The sequence below is a fragment of the Misgurnus anguillicaudatus genome, chromosome 18 (genome assembly GCF_027580225.2).
Source record: "Misgurnus anguillicaudatus chromosome 18, ASM2758022v2, whole genome shotgun sequence".
Taxonomy (NCBI): Eukaryota; Metazoa; Chordata; class Actinopteri; order Cypriniformes; family Cobitidae; genus Misgurnus; species Misgurnus anguillicaudatus.
Window position 1 is genome coordinate 37,949,086 of NC_073354.2, and position 24,074 is coordinate 37,973,159.

The following is a 24,074-nucleotide window of genomic DNA, read 5'->3' on the forward strand; positions in this document are numbered from 1 at the left end:
TCATATCGTATAAAGTGGGATAATATCATCACATAAGTGGCAAAATTTGCTTTTCCTCAGTAAAAAAATCTGCAAAAATTATAGGGCTGCATAACAACTAATCGTTTGCAGAATAAAAGTTTACATCTTATATGTGTGTGTACTGTGTTTAATAATTCTGTATTTATACATACACTCACATGCATGTATATTTTTGATATATAAATATACAAATGTATATACACACCTGTAAATATTTCTTAAACGCATACATGCATGGGTGTGTATCTTCTATATTTACAGAATTATTGTACAAAACACACACACATAAGACCGTTTCATCGGGCGCACGTGCGGTGACGCGATAAGCGTCTGGTCCGAACTTTACTTCCGGTTTCTGTTTGTTTAATGGTCTGACTAGTTGCTGAAACGGAACTCACAAATACCTCGTCGAAAATAACAAATGTTTTTGGGTTCCTATGTAATCTATGTGTTGTTTATTTTGCTTGTTATATAAACAAACTACTTTTAAAGGACTTTGTTGTTACTTATTCTTCACAGAGTTTACCGGAAGTTACGTGATGACCACGAAAGCTGCGTGTTTATGTTGTTACTGCTGAAGCCGTCTATTTTTTATTCTGCAAACGATTAGTTGTTATGTGCAGCCCTAAAAAATTATAAATAAATAAAAAAACCAAAAATAAATATACATAGAAATATAAAAACAAACATAGAAGAGTATTGACACATTTATTTCTTTATTTTGTATTATTATTATTTTATAAAGGCTGTGCTTTATGTATTTGAGGAGTGGAGAGAAGTTTTTAGTATTTATCGTCGAGTCATATAGACAATATATTTGTTTTTTATATTTCTCTGCATATTTTTGTATTTCTTTATTTATGTTTGTTTTATATATTTCTTTGTACATTTATTTATATTTTTTGCAGGATCAGTCCTCCATAGATGTGCTTTATAAACTAATAAAGAAAAATGGGAATGGGAAGCATATTGACTTCAAGGAGTCAAGGTCACGGACACAGTCCTCAGCAGAGAGAGAGAGAAAGAGACGTTTATAAACAACCCCCCTCCCTCTCTCTCTCTCTTCCTATCTGTCTCTCTCGTTACCTGGATATGACTGATGTATGAGTCTGGATTCAGCTCGCGTCTCAGTGTCATGCGCGTTCATGTCGCGGTGTGCTGAATCCATATTTCCGTCTCGCGTGGATAGCATTTTTATTTTTTATAAGCAGTGCTTGTGAAAGCAATGTTACTGGAAACGAGCAGTCCAACAGTGATTTTTACGCCGTAAAGGCGCAGTGTGGTGTTGATGCGCATTTTTACGCGGACAGAATGTTGCCTCGCTGAAGACACATGGATGTTTTTCTCGTCCTTATCTCCATCATGTCTCCAGCAGCTCCAGTCACAGACGACAGTGCTTCAGTCCTCCAGACGGACACTCCACGGGATGTGGTGAGTTACCAAAAGAGAAGAAAAACACTCATGTGTTTTTAATGTAAGCATGTTTACAGAATTATTATGACGCAATTTATTTTAACATAAAACATCTATCTATCTATCTATCTATCTATCTATCTATCTATCTATCTATCTATCTATCTATCTATCTATCTATCTATCTATCTATCTATCTATCTATCTATCTATCTATCTATCTATCTATCTATTTATTTCAGAATGTAATTTATTGTTTGTCAGACTATGTCGAGTTAGTAAAAAGACAAACTTCAGAGCTCTGTATAGTGAAAGAGCTCAAACAAGAACCATCTTCTGCGTCCTTTTCAGTGTGTCCAGGCTTGTTTGATAGTTTTAGTGCTTTAAGAGCAGTCTGGATTTCAACTTTCTTCAGAAATTAATAGTTAATTCTCATTTGCTTGTTGATTTGACATTTCCCTTGAGGTCAATAAATGCTTTTTATTCTTGGCTAATCTCTATTTGAAGTCTTTAGGAAATGATCCACATAATCCCTTGTTTAAATATTGGAAATAAATCAGTTTCTGTAATTTATGTGCCTGGGCAAACATTTTTTCAGGTTTTAACAAAAATAATCCTTAGTAACATAAACTCTTAAAAATGAAATATTTCATAGTTTAATGACAAAACTTTAATGGATTCCCAGACAGTGTTTAGATTAAGCCAGGACTAGGCCTTACTTTATTAGGCCTTTAATTTATTATTATACTATTTATATTAAATTTAAGTCGTTTTTCCAATCAAACCTTACAAAAAACAAATCTGGTGTGCATCTTGAGACAAAGCAACACTGATATATGTTAAGATATGTCAGTACAAAATTAAGCCAGCTCAAACATGCATTTTAGTCTGGGACTAGCATAAGCCCTGTCCGGGAAACCCCCCTATATCTCTTTAAATAGTGTGCTCATGTGCTCTCTAATTTTAATAATAGTAAAATCACTTTTTAACATTAACCTCAACTGCACACTTCATTGGCTCTGGATTGCCCCGGCTGCGGTTAGGATTTATTTTGGTTCATATGCAAAATTATTTTAGTTCAGATTTTTTTTTCATGTCTGCTTTTTCACGACTTGACTTAAAACACCATTTATGCAGTTGTATTTTGAATTACAGCTGAATTAGAGTTTTTATTTTATTGTTTTTTTTTACCTCAAATTTATAATTGTTTTCAAAGCTAACCTTCAGCTAAATCCCACCAGCTAAAGCCAGATTGACTAGGCTGCAAGCTTGGCCTTGCTGGTTGGCTGGTTTAAAATGGAAGTAGCTGGTTTAAGAATGGCAAAGTCCTGCTTGTCTTTCCCTAGCTTAAAAAGCTACACCAGCTTAACCAGCTAAAACCAGGCTGGGAGACCAGATAAAACCAGCATTGTGTGTTTAGTAGCTGAGAAATTCTATCCAAGATCGACATTTAAGAGCTATGATGAGCCCGCTGTGAGCTCCAGCAGGGAGAAGCTCATGGGCCTTGTGGTTAGAGATACAGTACTGTAGATAATTATAGAAGAAAAACATCAATCATTTATTGCCATCTCATGTTAAAAGCACAAGACAGACATACAATCTCTTTCACAAGAAGAATCATAATAAACGCTTGAGATGTTTTGTCGAGTTAAATCTATTCAGAGGCATTGCCACTAGTATGTCCCATGTGATTACTAGTAATAGCAGTACTAGTAACAGTAATGGTGATGCTTGACTTAGTCAAACCATCAGCAAAATGCTCTTAAATATCAAAAGCACAAGATTTTTGCACATATGATGTCATCATTGTGATTTTTTTCATGAGTATAAGCTTTCAAAAATCTTTCTTGATTATTTTCTGTGAGCATGAATACATTCAGTGGTGGCAGTAAAAAAAAAATTCCGAGGGCGCACGATGCAATGCTCATGAAGACGTATTTAGCCCAACATGTGTGTGGCTCGTCATGTCAAAACACGTTTGGCGCGTCATGTAAACCTATGTGCATCATGTGTCATGTCGGACTGCGTGTCTGCTGCGGACGCTTCAAAGGGGTCCACGACAAAAGACACGCTCGCATTTGCCAGATACTCAATATCATTCATGTGTAATCACAGTTTAGTTGTTGTTAGTTGTTAAAGGGACAGTAAGTAGGATTTTAAGTGTTTTATTAATCAAAATCAATGTCTTTATTCATAAATATGTCCTCGTAGGTGTCAAATGACCTCTGCCAGTGATCTGGCTTTTCTTTGTAAGCTTAGAATTTCTTCTCTTTACTTACATTGAAGTCCAAGGAGGCTTCCATGCCGTTCCGCCATACTGATAAACTATAATAGCAGAGAGGAAAAGCACTAACCCCGGATTTCCACCAACTGCGGAGCGACTGCAGATCGGCTCCGCTGCGTTACGGCTCCGCACTACGCCGTCCGCCAATACCCACCAGTTCCGTATTTGTTGCAGAGCGGCTGCGTCCTGAAGTGACGAGGTCCCGCATATTCACGTGATGATCGCGCGATATCTAGTTCTGTCTCCGCCCCTTTATGACATTAAATGATGACGTTTTGCTGGACCAGCCCAGATCACAACACGAGATCTCGTGAATTCAGGTATGATCACGCAATATAGTCATGGCTCCGCCCTGCGGAGCTGTCCGGCATCCGTCAAAAATAGAAGCTCTGCATATTTGTTCCAAAGGGCTGCGGATGGCCGGAGCTGTGACGGATTCTGAACGCAGTCAGTGGAAATACACACATTGACTTGAATGGAAACCGATTGACTCACCCCGGATTTCCACCGACTGCGGAACGGCTGTGGATCCGCTGCGGAACGGCGGCGGAGTCAATCGGTTTCCATTCAAGTCAATGTGTGTATTTCCACTGACTGCGCTCCGAATCCGTCACAGCTCCGGCCATCCGCAGCCCTCCGGCACAAATACGCATAGCTTCTATTTTTGACGGATGCCGGAGAGCTCCCCAGGGCGGAGCCATGACTTTATCGCGTGATCATACCTGAATTCGCGAGATCTCGTGTTGTGATCTGGGCTGGATTGTAATAACGTCATAATTCAACGTCATAATGGGCGGAGACAGAACTAGATATTGCGCGATCTTCATGTGAATTTGCGAGAACTCACGGGTCCTCGTCACTTCAGCCGCTCTGCAACAAATACGGATCCGGTGGGTATTGGCAGACCGCGGAGTGCGGAGCCGTAACGCAGCGGAGCTGATCTGCAGCCGCTCCACAGTCGGTGGAAATCCAGGGTCTGCCGCTGTTGCGCAGCGGATCCGTAGCCGTTCCGCAGTCGGTGGAAATCCGGGGTAACCTACCAATGCGTTTCCACAATGCGTTTTCATTCAGAACACGTGAACCACGGACACGGAGATCAGTGATTACATAATGGCTACCGTAGTTTCAACACGCATTTGGAAAAGCGAGGCGCTAGAGAGCAATGTTCGTTTAAATGCAAAATACAATTTCAATACTAGATGGGGGTAAATCCTACTTATTGTCCTACTTATAGTTAGTGTCTTGAAAGTATTTCGTGAACATGTGCGTCTCTTTTATCATAAACCATTTCAATGCGTTTGCAGCAGGCACATATTTTGACATCACTCTTAATGCACAGAGGTTCACAATGCACCAACATATTTTGACATGACGAGGCACTCATGACACGCCAAACAAATATTTTGAATTGGCGCCCCTCAGAAGAGATGTCACCGGCCACCACTGAATCTATTTAAAGCATAGGTCAGCTCATTTTTTCACCTTTCTTTTTATATCTTCACTGTACAGCAGCGACCCGTGCAGTCGTCCCTCAGCAAATCGTTGTGTCACGAAGCTCACTGGAAATGTCTTCTCCTCTCACTCCTAATGTACTGCTGCGTGATCGCAATGACCTGGTGCCAAGTCACAAAGGTGACGCGCGTGACCTTCGACAGTGCCTTTCAGACAAAGTCCATGACGTACCACGACAGTCCCTGTTCCAACGGCTACATCTACATCCCCGTGGCCTTTCTCGTCATGCTCTACGTGGTCTACCTCGTGGAGTGTTGGCACTGTTACTCGCGCAACAAACTTCAATGTAAAGTGGACCTGGAGAGTGCCTCTGAGCGCGTGCAGCGCATGCAGCGAGCCACGCCTTGTATCTGGTGGAAGGCCATTAATTACCATTACGTACGGCGGACGCGCCAAGTGACGCGGTATCGCAACGGCGACGCCTACACGACCACTCAGGTGTACCACGAGCGCGTCAACACGCGCGTGGCCGAGGCCGAGTTTGATTACGGGAACTGCGGGGTGAAGGACATTTCCAAGCAACTGACGGGTTTAGAGAGCTTTCCGGTGACAAAGCTACGCTTCACCAAGTGCTTCAGCTTCGCCAACGTGGAGTCAGAAAACTCGTACTTGACTCAGCGGGCCAGGTTCTTCACGGAGAACGAGGGCCTGGATGATTATATGGAGGCACGAGAAGGGATGCACCTCAAGAACGTCGAATTCAAAGAACACATCCTCACCTTCTCAGATCCAGACCGCTTGCCCTGGTACGCGTCACAGGGCATGTTCTGGATGGCTGCGGCGCTGACGTTATCGTGGCCGCTGCGTGTGCTGTCGGAGTATCGCACGGCACACCTTCACTATCACGTGGAGAAACTCTTCGGCTTTGACTATGTAGCCGTCACACCCTCGGACGAGAGACCGTATTGCGATCACATCCCAAGGGTCAACACTATCGACAGTACAGAACTGGAGTGGCACATACGCTCCAACCAACAGTTAGTGCCCAGTTATTCAGAGGCCGTGCTGATGGACCTGGCGCAGCAGTCCACCCACAACACCTTCTCACCGCGTGGAATCGGTGCGGCGGGTGGAAGCGGCTTTGGCGGCTACCGCCAGAACTGCGAGCGTTGTCATCGGTCCATCAGCAGCTCCTCGATCTTCTCCCGCAGTGCGTTGAGCATTTGCAACACTAACAATCAGCGTTTACCCTTCAGCGGCAGTCGCTTCTCACTGAGCCGTCTGTATGGCTCTCGACGCAGCTGCCTTTGGCGAAGTCGCAGTAGTAGTCTGAACGATCCCAGCTGTCCGACCGAAAGCACGCGATGCCTGGCAGGACACTCCACCGCTGAAGAAAGCGCACCTTCTCCTCCGGCCTACCAGGATGCTCTTTACTTCCCTGTGCTGATCGTCCACCGCAATGAGGGCTGTCGTGACCATCAGACGTTTCACCATAACAGCTCATGTGTGGAGACTTCATTATAATGACCGCTGCTTGTGTGAAAACACATCACTTGCCAACAGCAGAAACAATAGACGTTTTGTGCAGCTTTGTTACAATAATGAGAGTAGCAGATTTGTATGGAAAAAGTTTCAGAGGATTTGCCTGGAAAAGGAATCTCGACTCTTCCTTTAAAATGTACAAAAGCAACATTTGTCCTTTAAACGCAAAAAAAAATGGCACAGTTTTTCAGTACACATGCAGTTAGCAACTATACTCAGCAACTATTGCATCCCTAAAAACTTGGACTTCACGTTCTAATGAAAGATTTACAGATACTGTAATTGTTCCCATAGCATCTTGTGATTCAATCAGAAAACACTTCAACAAGTCAACACATTGACAAACAACACAACAATAAATTGCAAACCATTACTGTTAAAGGTGCAGTTTGTAAATTTTAGCGGCATCTAGTGGTGAGGTTGCAAATTGCAACCAACAGCTAAGTTCACAGCTCAATCCTTGGTTTTTAAATGCATAGAGAAGCTACGGTAGCTGACACAGGACAAACATGTCATTGTTAGAGACAACTTAATAAAAAAGTTTGTCCATTAAGGGCTTCTGTAGAAAAATGGCGGCACAAAATGGCATCTTCCATGTAAGGGGACCCTTAGTGTATGTAGATGAAAACGTCTCATTCTAAGGTAATAAAAACATAAAGGTTCATTATGAAAGGTCTTTATACACTCCTGATAATATAGTTTTGTATATTATTTTGCATTTCTGTCAAGAAATCCTTCTAAAAATTACACACTGCACCTTTAACCTAAAAGCACATGCTGTATCCTAGATATAAAAATATATAATAACTGATATTTAACATTTATAATGTGACCCTGGACCACAAAACCAGTCATAAAAAACATTGAGATTTATACATCCTCAGAAAGCTGAATAAATAAGCTATTGGAAAATCTGGAATCTGAGGGCAAACAAAAGAAGAAAATATTGAGATAATCGCCTTTAAAGGTGTCCAAATGAAGTCTTTAGCAACACATATTACTAATGATAAATACATTTATGGTACAAAATTTACACAATATCTTCAAGGAACATGATTTTTGGCATTAAAACAAATTATAATTTTGACCAAATAATGTATTGTTGGCTATACCCGTGCTACTTATGATGACACATTCTAGTGATTGACACATAAGGTGAACATGAAGTTCCTTATTAAACATCAAGATCATATAGGTTAAAAAGTATTTGAATTAAAGAGAAACTACATCCTTTATGTATCTGGTGATTTTCAATCACTTTATCTTTATAGACGTTCACTTCAAATGGCCTGCTATATGTGACAAGTGATTGTAGAAAAATTCATGTTTAATTTATAAAAAATTTGGGATAATTGTTTAAAATATTCTTAGATAAAGCGTGTCACACAGCAGGACATAGAGGACGAAACCGCTTTCAGTGTTCACAATGCAGAATCTCAGGATATACAAACAACAAACAAAACAACACAACACACAGGCCAGACTAAAGTTCAAAGTAATGTGAATGTCTGTTTTGGCATTAGACAAACTATTTATGGCAACAGTGTCAATGTTGTGAATAATTTAGTACATGCACATAAACTACAAACACAACATCTCCGCTGAGATTTTAAACATTGGAAATATTTAAAATATGATGTTACTGTAAATGCATTATGTATTATTTTTTGCAACTACCTCTTGTTTTTTAAGTGCCTATTTTAGTTTACATTTTAAGTTTTTATTTAAAAGCTTATTGACAAAGATTCCAAAGATGCTTTGAACAGAAATAATGTCACAGTTATCATTTTGAGATCAGAATGTAAATAATGTTCAAAAACACCATGACTTTTTTAACCATGATTTTATGTCAAATACTGATAAAAATCAGAGTTCATGTCGCATTAAGAAAATAATTTGTATATACAAGCACAACCTGACTGTTAATGTATGTGATCTCTGCATGATCTCTGAAATATAAACATCACGCGGACAGGACCGTACAGTCAATGACTGAAGCACAGGTTAAAAAACACGAGCACACAAATGCATTTATAACCTTTACATCTTTACATTATTTGAATCCTGAAAGTTCAAATATCCCTGAGCAACTCCTTTACTATCCACACTGTAGATTCTGCAGGCCTTGAATGTATTAAAAGAGAGTTTACAGCTCTCATTTATTTATTTTACGACCATGCAAAAACCTAAATGGTACTAAAAATAGTAAAAAAAATATGTTTTATGGTATTTCTACTAAATGCAGTTAAAGAAGAAGTATTACAAATGCTTTTCAGACCACAAATACAAAAAAAATGTTTTAGGTCTTAATATGTTACAAAAAGAAGCATTTTGTATAATGAATAAATACTTTTGCATGTATGCTATTTATAATGACTAATTGTGACTATATGTGTGTTTATGATAATAACAGCCAACCTGTCAGCTGATATTAAAGTATTGTTTTACAGCAAACTGTTTGAGGTGTTGGTTCGCCCCAGGATGACGGTTTGATCATGAATCACTTACTCCTGTGTCGTTCTAAACCACCAAATCCTTTAATTGTCTTCAGGACGCATTTTAAGATTTTTTTTATTAAAACCGTGAGGCTTGTGTCTGTCGTATGGACCGCAGTTTGATTTTCACAATCAAAGAGGAGAGTGAGGGACATTGTTAGGAAGGTTCATCAGTAGTTTAATAATAATATTATGAAGCGACGAGAAACACTTTTGTGCGCAAAGAAAACAAAACAAATTTTATTCAACAATTTGTACTTTCAGTGCACATTCACGAGCAGACTACGGCACATGCCCCTGACGTAGTTGCCAGCGTTTTTTCCCCCCATTTTTTATTTAAGCCATTATGCAAACATTGTACACAATACTTAAACAGCCCGTATAAATGCACAAATTACTTGCCAGCGTATTCTGTGTCTGTACACTGGTAACTACGTCAGTAGGTGACGTCAGCAGCTCCGCTCGTAAGAGCACACTGAGCGACCAAGCACAAATTGTTGAATAAAATCGTTTTGTGTTCTTTGTGCACAAAAGTGTTTTTCGTCACTTATTAAACCACTGATGGACCTTTTTGGTGATGTCTTTCATTCTTTTCTGGGCTTGATTGTGAAAATCAAACTGCGGCCCACACGACAGACACAAGCCTCACGGTTTTCATTAAAAATATCCTAAATGGTTTAGAACGACACAGGGGTAAGGGATTTGTGATCAGGTTGTCGTTGTGGGGTGAACTAACCCTTTAACAGTCAATAATCACATCAGTGAACATTCAAAAGCAAATTATAAAGTAAAGCTGAAAATATTTCACTGTCCAAATGTGGATAATTCATAATCATTGATGGATGTTGTCATCTCTTGTAATGACATGCAGGATGTTTTATTCTATGGAAAATATCACAATAATAATAAATATCACATCTGATTGTTGCTGATAAAGTGTGTGGCATATCTCAGGTTGGAGGCCAAACATGTGTGTCCACATTTAAGAAAACTCAATAAAATGATGAAATGTTTTGGGTTGTGATTCACATTTTAATGAGCAGCATGGTGACCCTGTTTACTTATTAAAGGTCACGTTCTTTCTGATCCCATTTTTCAAACTTCATTTAGTTTGTAATGTTGCTATAAACACATTAATAATACCTGTAAAATAAAAAAACCCTCAAAGTTCACTGCCAGATGATATATTTTTTTCCCCTATTCAAAGCCTACAGCGAACGGCCGGTTTGGACTACAGCCCTCTACTTCCTGCTTTAATGACGTCACAAGAACAGTTTTTGACTAAACTCCGCCCACAGGAATATGTCAGTCGCCAGCTAAGCTAACGGCAAGCTAAGATGCTATCGAATCACAACACACTAAACAAACTGCACAATCAGAACTCGTTACGTATTTCTGAAGGAGGGACTACATAGAACAAGAAAGACATCAGACCGTTTTAAGGACAGTGAAAACCAACATGATCTCACAAAGTTCCGCTGGATAGTCACGGAATTCTGTGCTCATCCCTCCGCGGCACCCCCACGGATCTCCGCATTTCTCCGTGACATTCTCACGGATTGGTTACTCAACTGCTTTTTCCTATTTTCAAACCATTGTTGCTTCGGTTTAGGGTTAGATTTGGTGTTTGTGTTAGAATGTCACTTTAAATATTGGTTTATACTATTTTTTCTGATTTATTCGTTTATATTTTCTAAACCTTAAACAATTGTCGCCTGGCATTGGGGTTAGAGTTATTGGTTAGGGATGTCATTTCATGTAAATCTAACCCTAAACCGAAGCGAAAATGGCAAGAAAATAGGACAAAACAGTTGAGTAACCAATCCGTGAGAATGCCATGGAAAAAGACAGTCCGTAGCAGGGCCACGGAAAAATGCGAAGATTCGTGAGAATGCCACGGAAAAATGAGCACAAAATTCCGTGACTATGCCACGGAAATTTGTGAGATCAGGTTGGTGAAAACAGTGCGATAGAGATAAGTAAATTGTGTGAAAAATATTTTTTACAAGTGAAACATGAACACATGTTATATTGCGCACTGTAAACACAATCCGAGCGTCAAAAACACAGAAAGAACGGGACCTTTAATACACTTATTTTCAGTTCATGTTATGAAGTAAAAAATATTTAGTCTTTGATCAAACTTGCGCTGCCTATAATTGCTTTTTAGATTTGCTGATGTTACATAAGCCAGCAGTTTTCGACAGAAGTTCTGCATGGAGACTCACAGCACCACACGTTTCTCTCTTATATCTGACATGTTCACTTCAGTTCATGGATCTCAATGCAAACCGCCTTATGTGTTGAATAAAAGAGATCAAATGTGCTGTGCGTCTTGGAGTTGAGATCTAATGACTAACCACACATGCTGTTGGTTAATGTTAGTAGCTATACAGGAACTTGCCTAGGTTTGGTGTAAACGACAAAATGTAAGAAATTTCATCCTTTTAGTCTAACAGCTTTTTAAAGAAATCATGAGAAATAATTTTCCAAAACTCAGTTCACAGTTGTTTGGTGTGTGTGTGTATTTATTTGTGTTGTATGTTGTATGAATGTTGTGTGCTTTACACTTCATCATTGGGACTGTGGTGAGGTTTACGTCCGGTCAGGCTCTGATTGGTTCGTAGGGTCTGAGTGATGCACAACTCGCTCTCTTGATCCACATCAGTCAGCCGAAGGTCACAATCCACCAGACTGCGGTTGTGAGAGATCCCCTCCAACAAAACTTTACCACCATCCTGAAGAAGAGAGACAGGACATCTTTTTAGATCAGATCTTACAATACACTGGCAGTGTTTTACTGTATTTAGCATTATTACTCATGAGCGAGACCTTTGATTCATTTTTAAATAAATACTGACGTACAATTGTTTTATTCAAGTCCTGTATGTGAACAAGCTTACATATGGTAATGCTTTACTTCATCATTTTAAATTACTTTTACCTTTAGTTACCCGTGTTCGTTTTTGAAAGACTGTAGAAATGATGCGTTATATACAACAATAAACTAACAGCATTTGACCATCGCTCCATCCAAAATCACCTACTTCCATACTATATAGTATGCGATGTGAGTAGTATGTACAAATTTATAGTATTAAAAAAAAGTAGGTGTAAAGTACCCGGATGACCTACTACTTCTGGCTAGATTTTAAAGGTTACATTCTTCCTGATCCAATTTTTCAAACTTTATTTAATGTGTGTAATGTTGGAGCATAAATAATATTTGCAAAATGATAAAGGTCAAAGTTCACAGCCAGGCGATATATTTTCTTTAACAGAATTCCCCTTTTAAAGCCTACAGCGAACAGCCGGTTTGGACTACAGTCTTCTACTTCCTGCTTTAATGACGTCACTAGAACAGTTTTTTTTACTAAACTCCGCCCACGGGAATATATCAGTCGCCAGCTAATCTCAACACACTAAACAAACTACACAATCAGAACTCGTTACATATTTCTGAAGGAGGGACTTCATAGAACAAGGAAGACATCAGACCATTTTGAGGACAGTGAAAACAGCGATATACAGATAAGTACATTGTGTGAAAAAAACAGTGTTTTTTTACACATGAAACATAAACACATGTTATGCTGCGCTCACACCAGCCGCAGTAGAGGTGTCAAGCGCGAGTGATTTTAATGATAAGTCAATGTGAAGATGCGTTGAGCTGCGTCTGGAGGTCTTGCGGCGAGAATGAGGCGTTTAGTGCGGCGCGGTAGACGCGATTCCGCCTCATTCGCGCGTCTAGTTTGCGTGAATACCGCGAATTGAGCGTTGCCGCGGGAAACGCACGAGTTGAAAATCAGGAGCTTGCTCTAGTAGTGACGTGATTACAGAAAGGGAGCAAAGTCGCAGAATTTCCACGTGAATGTCTCGATGATTAGAATTTCACGCAAATGAAGCAAGTAAACTCAAAATGTTCAAGCGGCAAACTAGACGCGGTAGACGTGATTTTGACGCCTCAAACACTGCTGGTGTGAACCCTCGGTTATATTGCACACTGTAAACACAATCAAAGCTTCAAAAACACAGAAAGAACGGGACCTTTAAAGTGTGCATTCGATGGATACTTTACTATGCCATGAGCCACGTGAACTGAGGAGGCGCAAAATTCAAACAGTGAATATAATAAAAATACCATAAATCTATCAACCAGGCACCTCTTTTAGTGATTATTAGTATATGGTGATCTATAAATATGCAAATTGGTCTCCGCCTCCATTCTTTTGCACCACCTCGAATCAAAGATATATATGTGCATAGATGAGTGATGGAAATGCCAAATATCGAATAAACACAAATTAATTCACAAAAACGTTTTTACGCTCACTTGAGGTGTTTTTTATGTTGTGCGAAAAAAGAAATGCGAATAGTTGAAGATGGAAACGAATATGTCAAATAAATTCTGACGTAGCAAACATTAAACCTACATGACAAATCGGCTCCTTCAACTGATGAATTTGACAAGAGCTGAAATGTTTTACGAAGCAACTGCAAAATTTTAAAACAACGAGTACATGGACAAGAAATGGCACAGGATAAAACTGGTTGGAAACGCACCCAATTCGCATTAGTTTTCTTTTCTGTGAACTTTAAAAAGATTCACTTCACGTTTGGATGGAAACCCAGCTTATGACTCAAATTACTGGTTCACTCATTCAACTGTGTTTATGTGATTGGTTACATTGATTTGTGACGTAGGAAACTGAGTCGATTTCAAACCGCAGGAATGAGACTGTCTCCAATTTTATAAAGAAAATACTCAGCACTTGTCTTGAATGATGAATGGTTCGTCACCACATAGACATAAATTACAATAAATACAAGTTTTTTACCACAGGGGGACTTTGAGATACTGAAACTACAGGTTCATGCCACTAAACCTTTTTCAATTAAGCAGAACCACATCATGTGGTTTCTATCAAATTTGATGGCTTGTGCAAAAGTTTTTCAAGCTTGTAAGAGTTTTATAAGAAGCGTATCACATTCTGCAGTACAGATACATTTGGATCATTCAGGCTAATGTTCAGCGCCAGGGCTTTTTCCTGCCGAAGTGATGATGGTTTGAAATATAATTTGCCTTGAAACTGAACTGAGAGGGCCGGATAAATGCAGAAACCATTTGGATGATCCGTCCCCAGAGGGAAGTAAATCCTCATCCCATATGCTGTGTGATAGCGCGCTTTTATTCTGCATCCATGAATAATTGAACGTGATCGACAGAGCTTCATCATTTCATATTTATCTCTTTCACAGACAATTAAACACTTAAGTGTGCGTGAGTGGAGGAGTAAAACTTGTGTTACACCACCAGAGATTTTCTGGCAAGTGCTGAAAACTCATTTCTATAATGTTGGACTGTTGTTAGCGGTCATCAATGCTGCTGCTGCTGATGTTGCTAAGGTGTTTTATGTGGTTGCTAGGGTAATGCCTCAAACCAAGTAACTATGATATTCTAGGGTCTCATTTATAAAGCGTGTGTACGCAAGTTCCCACACAAAGGTTGTGATCTATAAAAAAAAACTTGATGGCAGAATGGGCTTGCAGGGTGGGATCTGAGGATGATTCGTGTTCGCACACTTACAGGTGATCTGTGATTTGTGAAGGGAACATTGCTTTGTTTTATAAGTCGTAATATTTTTGCCGTATGCCATTTTTGTTTTTTTGTGCGCACATAGACTTTTAGTAAGGATCCTACGCACAGTTTTATAAATCAGACCCCTGGTCTGTTATGGATCAGGTCTCTCTTTCAATGTATGTCTACATAATATTTATAGTTTGATCGCTTTAATGAAAACTGATCAAATCATTTATGTCCATCCATAGTTTAATGTAAATTCTATATGATTACTGGTTTGTTCAATAGTCTAATGATTTATATATGGTTTAATAAATGTCTTCTGAAGCAAAACAATTTATATTTTAAGCATTTATGTAATGTGAACAGCTCCAGATTTAAATATGGCTGCATGTGAAATCTAATTTTTTAAACCATATTACTTTTATAATGGATGTGGTTTATGGAGCTTGGAACGTTGATCCCCATTTAATGCCATTATAAACAGGGTTCCCACACCTTAGTTAACTTCAAATTCAAGGACCTTTCAAGGACTTCCAGGTCCAAAACCTAAATGTGGGGACACATTTCAAGTGAGCGCAAGGTTACATTGTGTTACCTTTTAAGATACATTGTTACAATTCCCTATCGTGGGAACTCGCGCTGCGTCACTGCGGTGACACTTTGTGGATGCCTCCAGGGGTAAGTGCGTCTGAATGTGTATATCAAATTCAACCAATGATGAGGCTTAACGACAAAGACAGGGTGACGCGGGAGCCAGAAAGTATATCACTATCTGAAATATTGCCAAAGACGGCGTTACAGGGACGCAGTATCTATGTATGTATGTTTTCAAAAACTTCCCAGGGTCTTGAATCCCCCCTCCCAGATTCAAGGATTTCAAGGACCCGTGGGAACCTTGTATACAGCACAAAAGAGCCAAGATATTATTTAAGATAACTACAATTGTTTGACTGAAACACAAGGGGGTGAGTAAATAATGAGTGAGTTATCCTTGACCAAACCTATGCAAAAGTAGACATAAACGGGTCACTGCTTAGGTCACTCACCGCTCCCAGTTTGTTATTAGAAAGGTTTAAGATCTTCAGGGTGGAGTTGTCCACCAGGGCACGAGACAGCGCCATGGCCGAGGGCTCTGTCATCTTATTTGCCCCCAAGTGAAGGTTCACCAAGGTTTTGTTCTTCATCAGAGCCTGACCTAAAGCTTGACCTCCTTCATCGCCGATCCGGTTGAGTCTCAGGATGAGGGACGTCAGCGTGGTGTTTCTGGACAGAGCCTTAGCCAGCGCCTGAGCTCCAGGACCTCTGATACGGTTGTTGTATAAGTTCAGCTTCTTCAGCTTACTGCCGTTCAGAAGTTTGCTGACGGCTTTAGCTCCACGGTCACCGATGTGATTATGTGACAGATCGAGCTCCAGCAGCGACGGGTGATCCAGCAGGTGGCTAACGAGGATGCAGCATTTCTCATCATCCACTTTACTGTGATACAAAGTGAAGACCTAAAGAAAGAGAAGATTTATAAACCAAAAGTTTATAAAGAAAAGACAGAATTCAACTGTTAAGCACTACACTGCCCTAATAAGGTGGAGTCTACAACCATGAATAATATAAAACATATTATTATTAACTAGGGTACTGATAATGATTGAACCTGTAAGGTCTTGCAGGACTTCAAGGCTTTTGCTAGAAATTCACAGTCTCTGAAGGTGAACTCAAACAGGTTCCACTCAAAGTTCATGCCACAACCTTTCACCCCGTACACCAGATGAAGTTCTTCCAGGTTCACCAGTTTATCAAGAAGTATTTGGAAATCAAAGTGATCCATGGAGGGTCCATCACTGCCAGCGTCACTGACGCAATCCGAGTCGTCGTCCTCGTCAAACCTGGGTGGCTCTTTGATGGGTGGAAGCAACTGAGAAATTTTCAGGCGCTTCACGTAGTTTCGACACAGTGGCACCAACTCCAGGACCGTCCTAGTGTCTGTTACATCTGGAATGAAAACTTCAATGATGCCTTCTAGGTGACGCTCAAAGAACATGCGTTTCCAACTGTTCCCGTACGCGGTGACGTCAGACGGACCCCAGCGAGCCTCCGTGCATCGTCGCCAGTAGCTCTCATCACTGATGAGGTTTGCAGTGACAGTCAGAGGAAGAGAGGGAGACAGTCGCTCCAAAACATACGACTTATGACTGGGCTGGAGTTCATCTAGAATGGGCTTCTCTGCAAAATATAAATCAACAGTAAAGACTTTTAAACAATCACTTATTAGACAGACAGACAAACAGAAAAACAGACAGATAGATATATACATAGACAGAAAGATAGACAGGCAAACAACAGATAAACGGACAGATAAACGCAGACAGAGAGATTGACAGACAGGGAGACAGATGCCATAGATAAAAAACAGATAAACAAACAGGTAAATGGACAGATGTACAGACAAACAGACAGGCAGACAGATAAACGCAGACAGACAGATCGACAGACAGGGAGACAGATGCCATAGATAAAAAACAGATAAACAAACAAACAGGTAAATGGACAGATGTACAGACAGACAGACAGATAAATGCAGACAGACAGATAGACAGACAGGGAGACAGATGCCATAGATAAAAACAGATAAACAAACAGGTAAATAGACAGATGTACAGACAGGCAGACAGATAAACGCAGACAGACAGATCGACAGACAGGGAGACAGATACCATAGATAAAAATCAGATAAACAAACAAGTAAATGGACAGATGTACAGACAGGCAGACAGATAAACGCAGACAGACAGATCGACAGACAGGGAGACAGATGCCATAGATAAAAAACAGATAAACAAACAAACAGGTAAATGGACAGATGTACAGACAGACAGACAGATAAATGCAGACAGACAGATAGACAGACCGGGAGACAGATGCCATAGATAAAAACAGATAAACAAACAGGTAAATGGACAGATGTACAGACAGGCAGACAGATAAACGCAGACAGACAGATCGACAGACAGGGAGACAGATACCATAGATAAAAATCAGATAAACAAACAAGTAAATGGACAGATGTACAGACAGGCAGACAGATAAACGCAGACAGACAGATCGACAGACAGGGAGACAGATGCCATAGATAAAAAACAGATAAACAAACAAACAGGTAAATGGACAGATGTACAGACAGACAGACAGATAAATGCAGACAGACAGATAGACAGACAGGGAGACAGATGCCATAGATAAAAACAGATAAACAAACAGGTAAATGGACAGATGTACAGACAGGCAGACAGATAAACGCAGACAGACAGATCGACAGACAGGGAGACAGATGCCATAGATAAAATCAGATAAACAAACAGGTAAATGGACAGATGTACAGACAAACAGACAGGCAGACAGATAAACGCAGACAGACAGATCGACAGACAGGGAGACAGATGCCATAGATAAAAAACAGATAAACAAACAGGTAAATGGACAGATGTACAGACAAACAGACAGGCAGACAGATAAATGCAGACAGACAGATCGACAGACAGGGAGACAGATGCCATAGATAAAAACAGATAAACAAACAGGTAAATGGACAGATGTACAGACAAACAGACAGATAAACGCAGACAGACAGATCGACAGACAGGGAGACAGATGCCATAGATAAAAACAGATAAACAAACAGGTAAATGGACAGATGTACAGACAAACAGACAGATAAATGCAGACAGACAGATCGACAGACAGGGAGACAGATACCATAGATAAAAACAGATAAACAAACAGGTAAATGGACAGATGTACAGACAAACAGACAGGCAGACAGATAAACGCAGACAGACAGATCGACAGACAGGGAGACAGATGCCATAGATAAAAACAGATAAACAAACAGGTTAATGGACAGATGTACAGACAGGCAGACAGATAAACGCAGACAGACAGATCGACAGACAGGGAGAAAGATGCCATAGATAAAAACAGATAAACAAACAGGTAAATGGACAGATGTACAGACAGGCAGACAGATAAACGCAGACAGACAGATCGACAGACAGGGAGACAGATACCATAGATAAAAACAGATAAACAAACAGGTAAATGGACAGATGTACAGACAGGCAGACAGATAAACGCAGACAGACAGATCGACAGACAGGGAGACAGATACCATAGATAAAAAACAGATAAACAAACAAGTAAATGGACAGATGTACAGACAGGCAGACAGATAAACGCAGACAGACAGATCGACAGACAGGGAGACAGATGCCATAGATAAAAAACAGATAAACAAACAGGTAAATGGACAGATGTACAGACAAACAGACAGATAAATGCAGACAGACAGATCGACAGACAGGGAGACAGATGCCATAGATAAAAACAGATAAACAAACAGGTAAATGGACAGATGTACAGACAAACAGACAGATAAACGCAGACAGACAGATCGACAGACAGGGAGACAGATGCCATAGATAAAAACAGATAAACAAACAGGTAAATGGACAGATGTACAGACAAACAGACAGGCAGACAGATAAACGCAGACAGACAGATCGACAGACAGGGAGACAGATGCCATAGATAAAAACAGATAAACAAACAGGTAAATGGACAGATGTACAGACAGGCAGACAGATAAACGCAGACAGACAGATCGACAGACAGGGAGACAGATACCATAGATAAAAATCAGATAAACAAACAAGTAAATGGACAGATGTACAGACAGGCAGACAGATAAACGCAGACAGACAGATCGACAGACAGGGAGACAGATGCCATAGATAAAAAACAGATAAACAAACAGGTAAATGGACAGATGTACAGACAAACAGACAGGCAGACAGATAAATGCAGACAGACAGATCGACAGACAGGGAGACAGATGCCATAGATAAAAACAGATAAACAAACAGGTTAAAGGACAGATGTACAGACAGGCAGACAGATAAACTCAGACAGACAGATCGACAGACAGGGAGACAGATACCATAGATAAAAAACAGAGAAACAACCAGGTAAATGGACAGATGTACAGACAAACAGACAGGCAGACAGATAAACGCAGACAGACAGATCGACAGACAGGGAGACAGATGCCATAGATAAAAACAGATAAACAAACAGGTTAATGGACAGATGTACAGACAGGCAGACAGATAAACGCAGACAGACAGATCGACAGACAGGGAGAAAGATGCCATAGATAAAAACAGATAAACAAACAGGTAAATGGACAGATGTACAGACAGGCAGACAGATAAACGCAGACAGACAGATCGACAGACAGGGAGACAGATACCATAGATAAAAACAGATAAACAAACAGGTAAATGGACAGATGTACAGACAGGCAGACAGATAAACGCAGACAGACAGATCGACAGACAGGGAGACAGATGCCATAGATAAAAAAACGATAAACAAACAGGTAAATGGACAGATGTACAGACAGGCAGACAGATAAACGCAGACAGACAGATCGACAGACAGGGAGACAGATGCCATAGATAAAAAAAAGATAAACAAACAGGTAAATGGACAGATGTACAGACAAACAGACAGATAAATGCAGACAGACAGATCGACAGACAGGGAGACAGATACCATAGATAAAAACAGATAAACAAACAAACAGGTAAATGGACAGATGTACAGACAAACAGACAGGCAGACAGATAAATGCAGACAGACAGATCGACAGACAGGGAGACAGATGCCATAGATAAAAACAGATAAACAAACAGGTTAATGGACAGATGTACAGACAAACAGACAGGCAGACAGATAAACGCAGACAGACAGATCGACAGACAGGGAGACAGATGCCATAGATAAGAAACAGATAAACAAACAGGTAAATGGACAGATGTACAGACAGGCAGACAGATAAACGCAGACAGACAGATCGACAGACAGGGAGACAGATGCCATAGATAAAAATCAGATAAACAAACAAGTAAATGGACAGATGTACAGACAAACAGACAGGCAGACAGATAAACGCAGACAGACAGATCGACAGACAGGGAGACAGATGCCATAGATAAGAAACAGATAAACAAACAGGTAAATGGACAGATGTACAGACAAACAGACAGGCAGACAGATAAACGCAGACAGACAGATCGACAGACAGGGAGACAGATGCCATAGATAAAAAACAGATAAACAAACAGGTAAATGGACAGATGTACAGACAAACAGACAGGCAGACAGATAAACGCAGACAGACAGATCGACAGACAGGGAGACAGATGCCATAGATAAGAAACAGATAAACAAACAGGTAAATGGACAGATGTACAGACAAACAGACAGGCAGACAGATAAATGCAGACAGACAGATCGACAGACAGGGAGACAGATACCATAGATAAAAAACAGATAAACAAACAGGTAAATGGACAGATGTACAGACAAACAGACAGACAGACAGATAAACGCAGACAGACAGATCGACAGACAGGGAGACAGATACCATAGATAAAAAACAGATAAACAAACAGGTAAATGGACAGATGTACAGACAAACAGACAGACAGACAGACAGACAGATAAATGCAGACAGACAGACAGACAGATAGACAGACAGGGAGACAGATGCCATAGATAAAAAACAGATAAACAAACAGGTACATGGACAGAAAGACAAATCAACAGACAGGTAGTAGACAGACAGACAGATAAACAAACAGACAGACAGACAGACAGATAAACAGACAGACAGACTGACAGATAAACAGATGGATAGATACACAGTTAGACAGATATACAAACAACTGACAGATAAACAGACAGGTAGATGGACAGACTTACATACAGTTAGACAGATAAACGGACTGACATTTTAAGAGACAGACAGAGTTGATAAAAAGACAGACAGATAAAGAGCCTAACAGACAAACACAGACAGGCGGGCTGCGGGTGGGCAGACAGACACATAGATAAACAGATGAATAGATAAACACAGTCAGACAGATAAGTTACAGACAGTTTGTGTGTGAATGTATTTGTATGAGTTACCTGTAAAGTTCTTCACTATACACTGAAGACAGAGTTTTGTTAACGCGGGAACTTCAGCTAAACTCCATTCAGGATCTTCTGCGATGATGCTGCGCATTTTCCGTCCATCAGCTGCTGGATTTACTGACAGATAAAAGCGACTGTGTGTTTTTATCAGATTACTCTCACTCATACTCTTCTGCAATAACTTAAAAAAAACACAAATCAACAAATATTACTTTATTCTACACGTCAGCGAGCTTCTGCTTACTTTTCTACTTATCACTATACAAACATCATAACAAACAAATGGGTTTAACAACTATTTAACCAACATTTATTTTTATAAAAATCACTTTTATCTCGAGCAACGTAACGCTAAAGTTTACGTTCCGTTCTGCTGTAAGTTTGATGTTGCCATGGTAACGCGTCCCGCACGCTCACTTACGTCACTCGCTGATCACGCGTCTGTACAGGAAATAAAACCATTATAGCTAAATAATCTCCTAAAAGTGTGATTACTGCTTTGGGAAATGAACTTAAAGTTTACTCGTTATGTGTGCTGTTCCCAGTGAGCTAAAAACTCAGATTAAAATACATTTAAATTCAGTCTAAAAGTTAATACACAAAGAAAGACATAGATGGATGGATTGTTTTTAAAGTGTAAATAAAAAATAATTAAATAAAAAGTAATTAAACTGTTCTTGATACTGTAACAACCCTCCTAAAAAAACAAGACACCATCACAGAAATTCTATTGGTTTTATTGGGAATTTTATTGGTTCTAATGGAATATGGCCTAAAACACAATACAGTGTAGTGGTTTTAATGGTAAATGCTAATGATTCCTATTGGTATTTTAATGGAAACCATTAGAATTTTCTGTAATGGTTTTATTGGTTTTTTTCAGGAGGGAATAATGGAATAGTGAATAAACCAAGCACTTTTTGGAGGTGATGACCTGAGTATCATGGTTTGGTCCTTGTCATTTTATTTGAATGTCTTTAGAGAAAGATTACAATGGTGTCTGTAATACTGATGCAGAATTACAATGTGGAGATCTATAAAGCAGGGGGCAAGAAGTCAAGAGCTCTGTTGACCTGTAATAACCCATCAGTGTCATGATGATGTAACGGCACCTGACAGACACAAGCTTCCACTAATAGACAGGAACAACATGACCTTTCTGTGGCAGTGAAGTGTGCTCTTGATGAGGTCAGGTCCAAACACAAACCCAAACACACGTGGTGAAGGTTAGTCAAGGCTTCTGGGTTTCAGCAAAGGTGGTAAATGGTTAAGATTCACTCTATACACAACAAGAAAACCTATAGGACAAAGTTTACGTTTTAAGGAGCCCCTATGGTCCAATTCACGATTTTTTATTTCCTTTGGTGTGTATTAGTTCATGTTAACTAATAACATTAGATTGGTGATGTAGAGAAGACCGACATTATAATAATTCCTCCCATTTGGACTCAGAATCTGTAAGTTAACTCCTGTTAGCATTGCATTGTGGCCGAATCTTTCAAACATGGTAAGGAGCGTCACATTTCCAGCTGATGTCAGAGGTATTCAGAACAATCACAATGGTCCCCAGTGCTTCTATCAACCTAGAAAATGTAAAAAAGATCAACCCAATAACCCAGCTCCCTTTGTGATGTCAGAAGGGGATTTTATTATAATAATACCGCCCCTTAATCTGCACTATCAAACCACAGCACTGACATTTAGTGCAGATATCAGCTCATTTGCATTGTAAAGGACACACCCAAAACAGCAAATTTTTGCTCACACCTTCAAAGTGTCAATTTTAACATGTTATAATAAATTATCTATATGGTATTTTGAGCTAAAACTTTACCTATGTACTCTGGGGACAGAAAATACTTATTTTAAATCTGAAAAATTAGGACCTTGTTCAAATGATTATTTCGATAACAAGGGTCTTCTGTTCAAGTGCTTGGAAAGGGCTAGCAAAAGCCCACCAGGTGAGTAAGATCAGATGTAAAACGCTCACCTGTTTCTATTTAAACTTAGTAAAAAAAGCAGCTCAAATTAATATTACACTGCTGCCCTCTTGTGTTCAATACTGAAGCATAACAAATCCTTACTGACTCAAGACAACTAATTGTTTGCAGAATAAAGTTTTTTTTACATCATATATGTGTGTGTATAATAATCATGTATATATAAATACAAACACATGCATGTATACATTTAAGAAATATTTGCATGTGTATATACATTTATATTATTTATAAATATGAATACTTCATAAAAA

At 39.6% G+C, this 24,074-nt stretch overlaps 2 protein-coding genes across 6 annotated transcripts; one reads left to right on the plus strand and one right to left on the minus strand.

Moving 5' to 3' along the window:
- The first annotated feature begins 263 nt into the window (after positions 1-263).
- On the plus strand, positions 264-9,304 carry tmem151ba (transmembrane protein 151Ba). Of its 3 annotated transcripts, none has more exons than XM_055186166.2 (2): positions 264-1,452; positions 5,231-9,304. In XM_055186166.2, the coding sequence occupies exons 1-2, from the start codon at positions 1,354-1,356 to the stop codon at positions 6,692-6,694; spliced, it is 1,563 nt and encodes a 520-aa protein (XP_055042141.1). In that variant the 5' UTR covers positions 264-1,353; the 3' UTR covers positions 6,695-9,304. The 3 variants fall into 3 exon arrangements, with proteins under 3 accessions (XP_055042141.1, XP_073712551.1, XP_055042140.1); XM_073856450.1 differs by having other exon boundaries at positions 267-1,495; positions 5,228-9,304; XM_055186165.2 differs by having other exon boundaries at positions 267-1,452; positions 5,228-9,304.
- A 2,403-nt stretch (positions 9,305-11,707) lies between these two features.
- Positions 11,708-22,225, minus strand: drc5 (dynein regulatory complex subunit 5). Of its 3 annotated transcripts, none has more exons than XM_055187136.2 (5): positions 22,033-22,225; positions 21,815-21,937; positions 16,440-17,008; positions 15,838-16,287; positions 11,708-11,945 (listed from the first exon to the last, which is right to left on the minus strand). In XM_055187136.2, the coding sequence occupies exons 2-5, from the start codon at positions 21,909-21,911 to the stop codon at positions 11,772-11,774; spliced, it is 1,290 nt and encodes a 429-aa protein (XP_055043111.2). In that variant the 5' UTR covers positions 21,912-21,937; positions 22,033-22,225; the 3' UTR covers positions 11,708-11,771. The 3 variants fall into 3 exon arrangements, with proteins under 3 accessions (XP_055043111.2, XP_055043112.2, XP_055043110.2); XM_055187137.2 differs by having other exon boundaries at positions 22,065-22,223; XM_055187135.2 differs by having other exon boundaries at positions 21,815-22,225.
- Positions 22,226-24,074: the final 1,849 nt, after the last annotated feature.

Coding starts and splice junctions, on each gene's coding strand:
- tmem151ba (XM_055186165.2), top strand. CDS start 1,354: ATGGATGTTTTTCTCGTCCTTATCTCCATCATGTCTCCAGCAGCTCCA. Junction 1,453..5,227: donor CGGACACTCCACGGGATGTG/GTGAGTTACCAA, acceptor TTCACTGTACAG/CAGCGACCCGTGCAGTCGTC.
- drc5 (XM_055187135.2), bottom strand. CDS start 21,986: ATGAGTGAGAGTAATCTGATAAAAACACACAGTCGCTTTTATCTGTCA. Junction 16,288..16,439: donor AGTCCTGCAAGACCTTACAG/GTTCAATCATTA, acceptor CTCTTTCTTTAG/GTCTTCACTTTGTATCACAG. Junction 11,946..15,837: donor CTAATAACAAACTGGGAGCG/GTGAGTGACCTA, acceptor TCTCTTCTTCAG/GATGGTGGTAAAGTTTTGTT.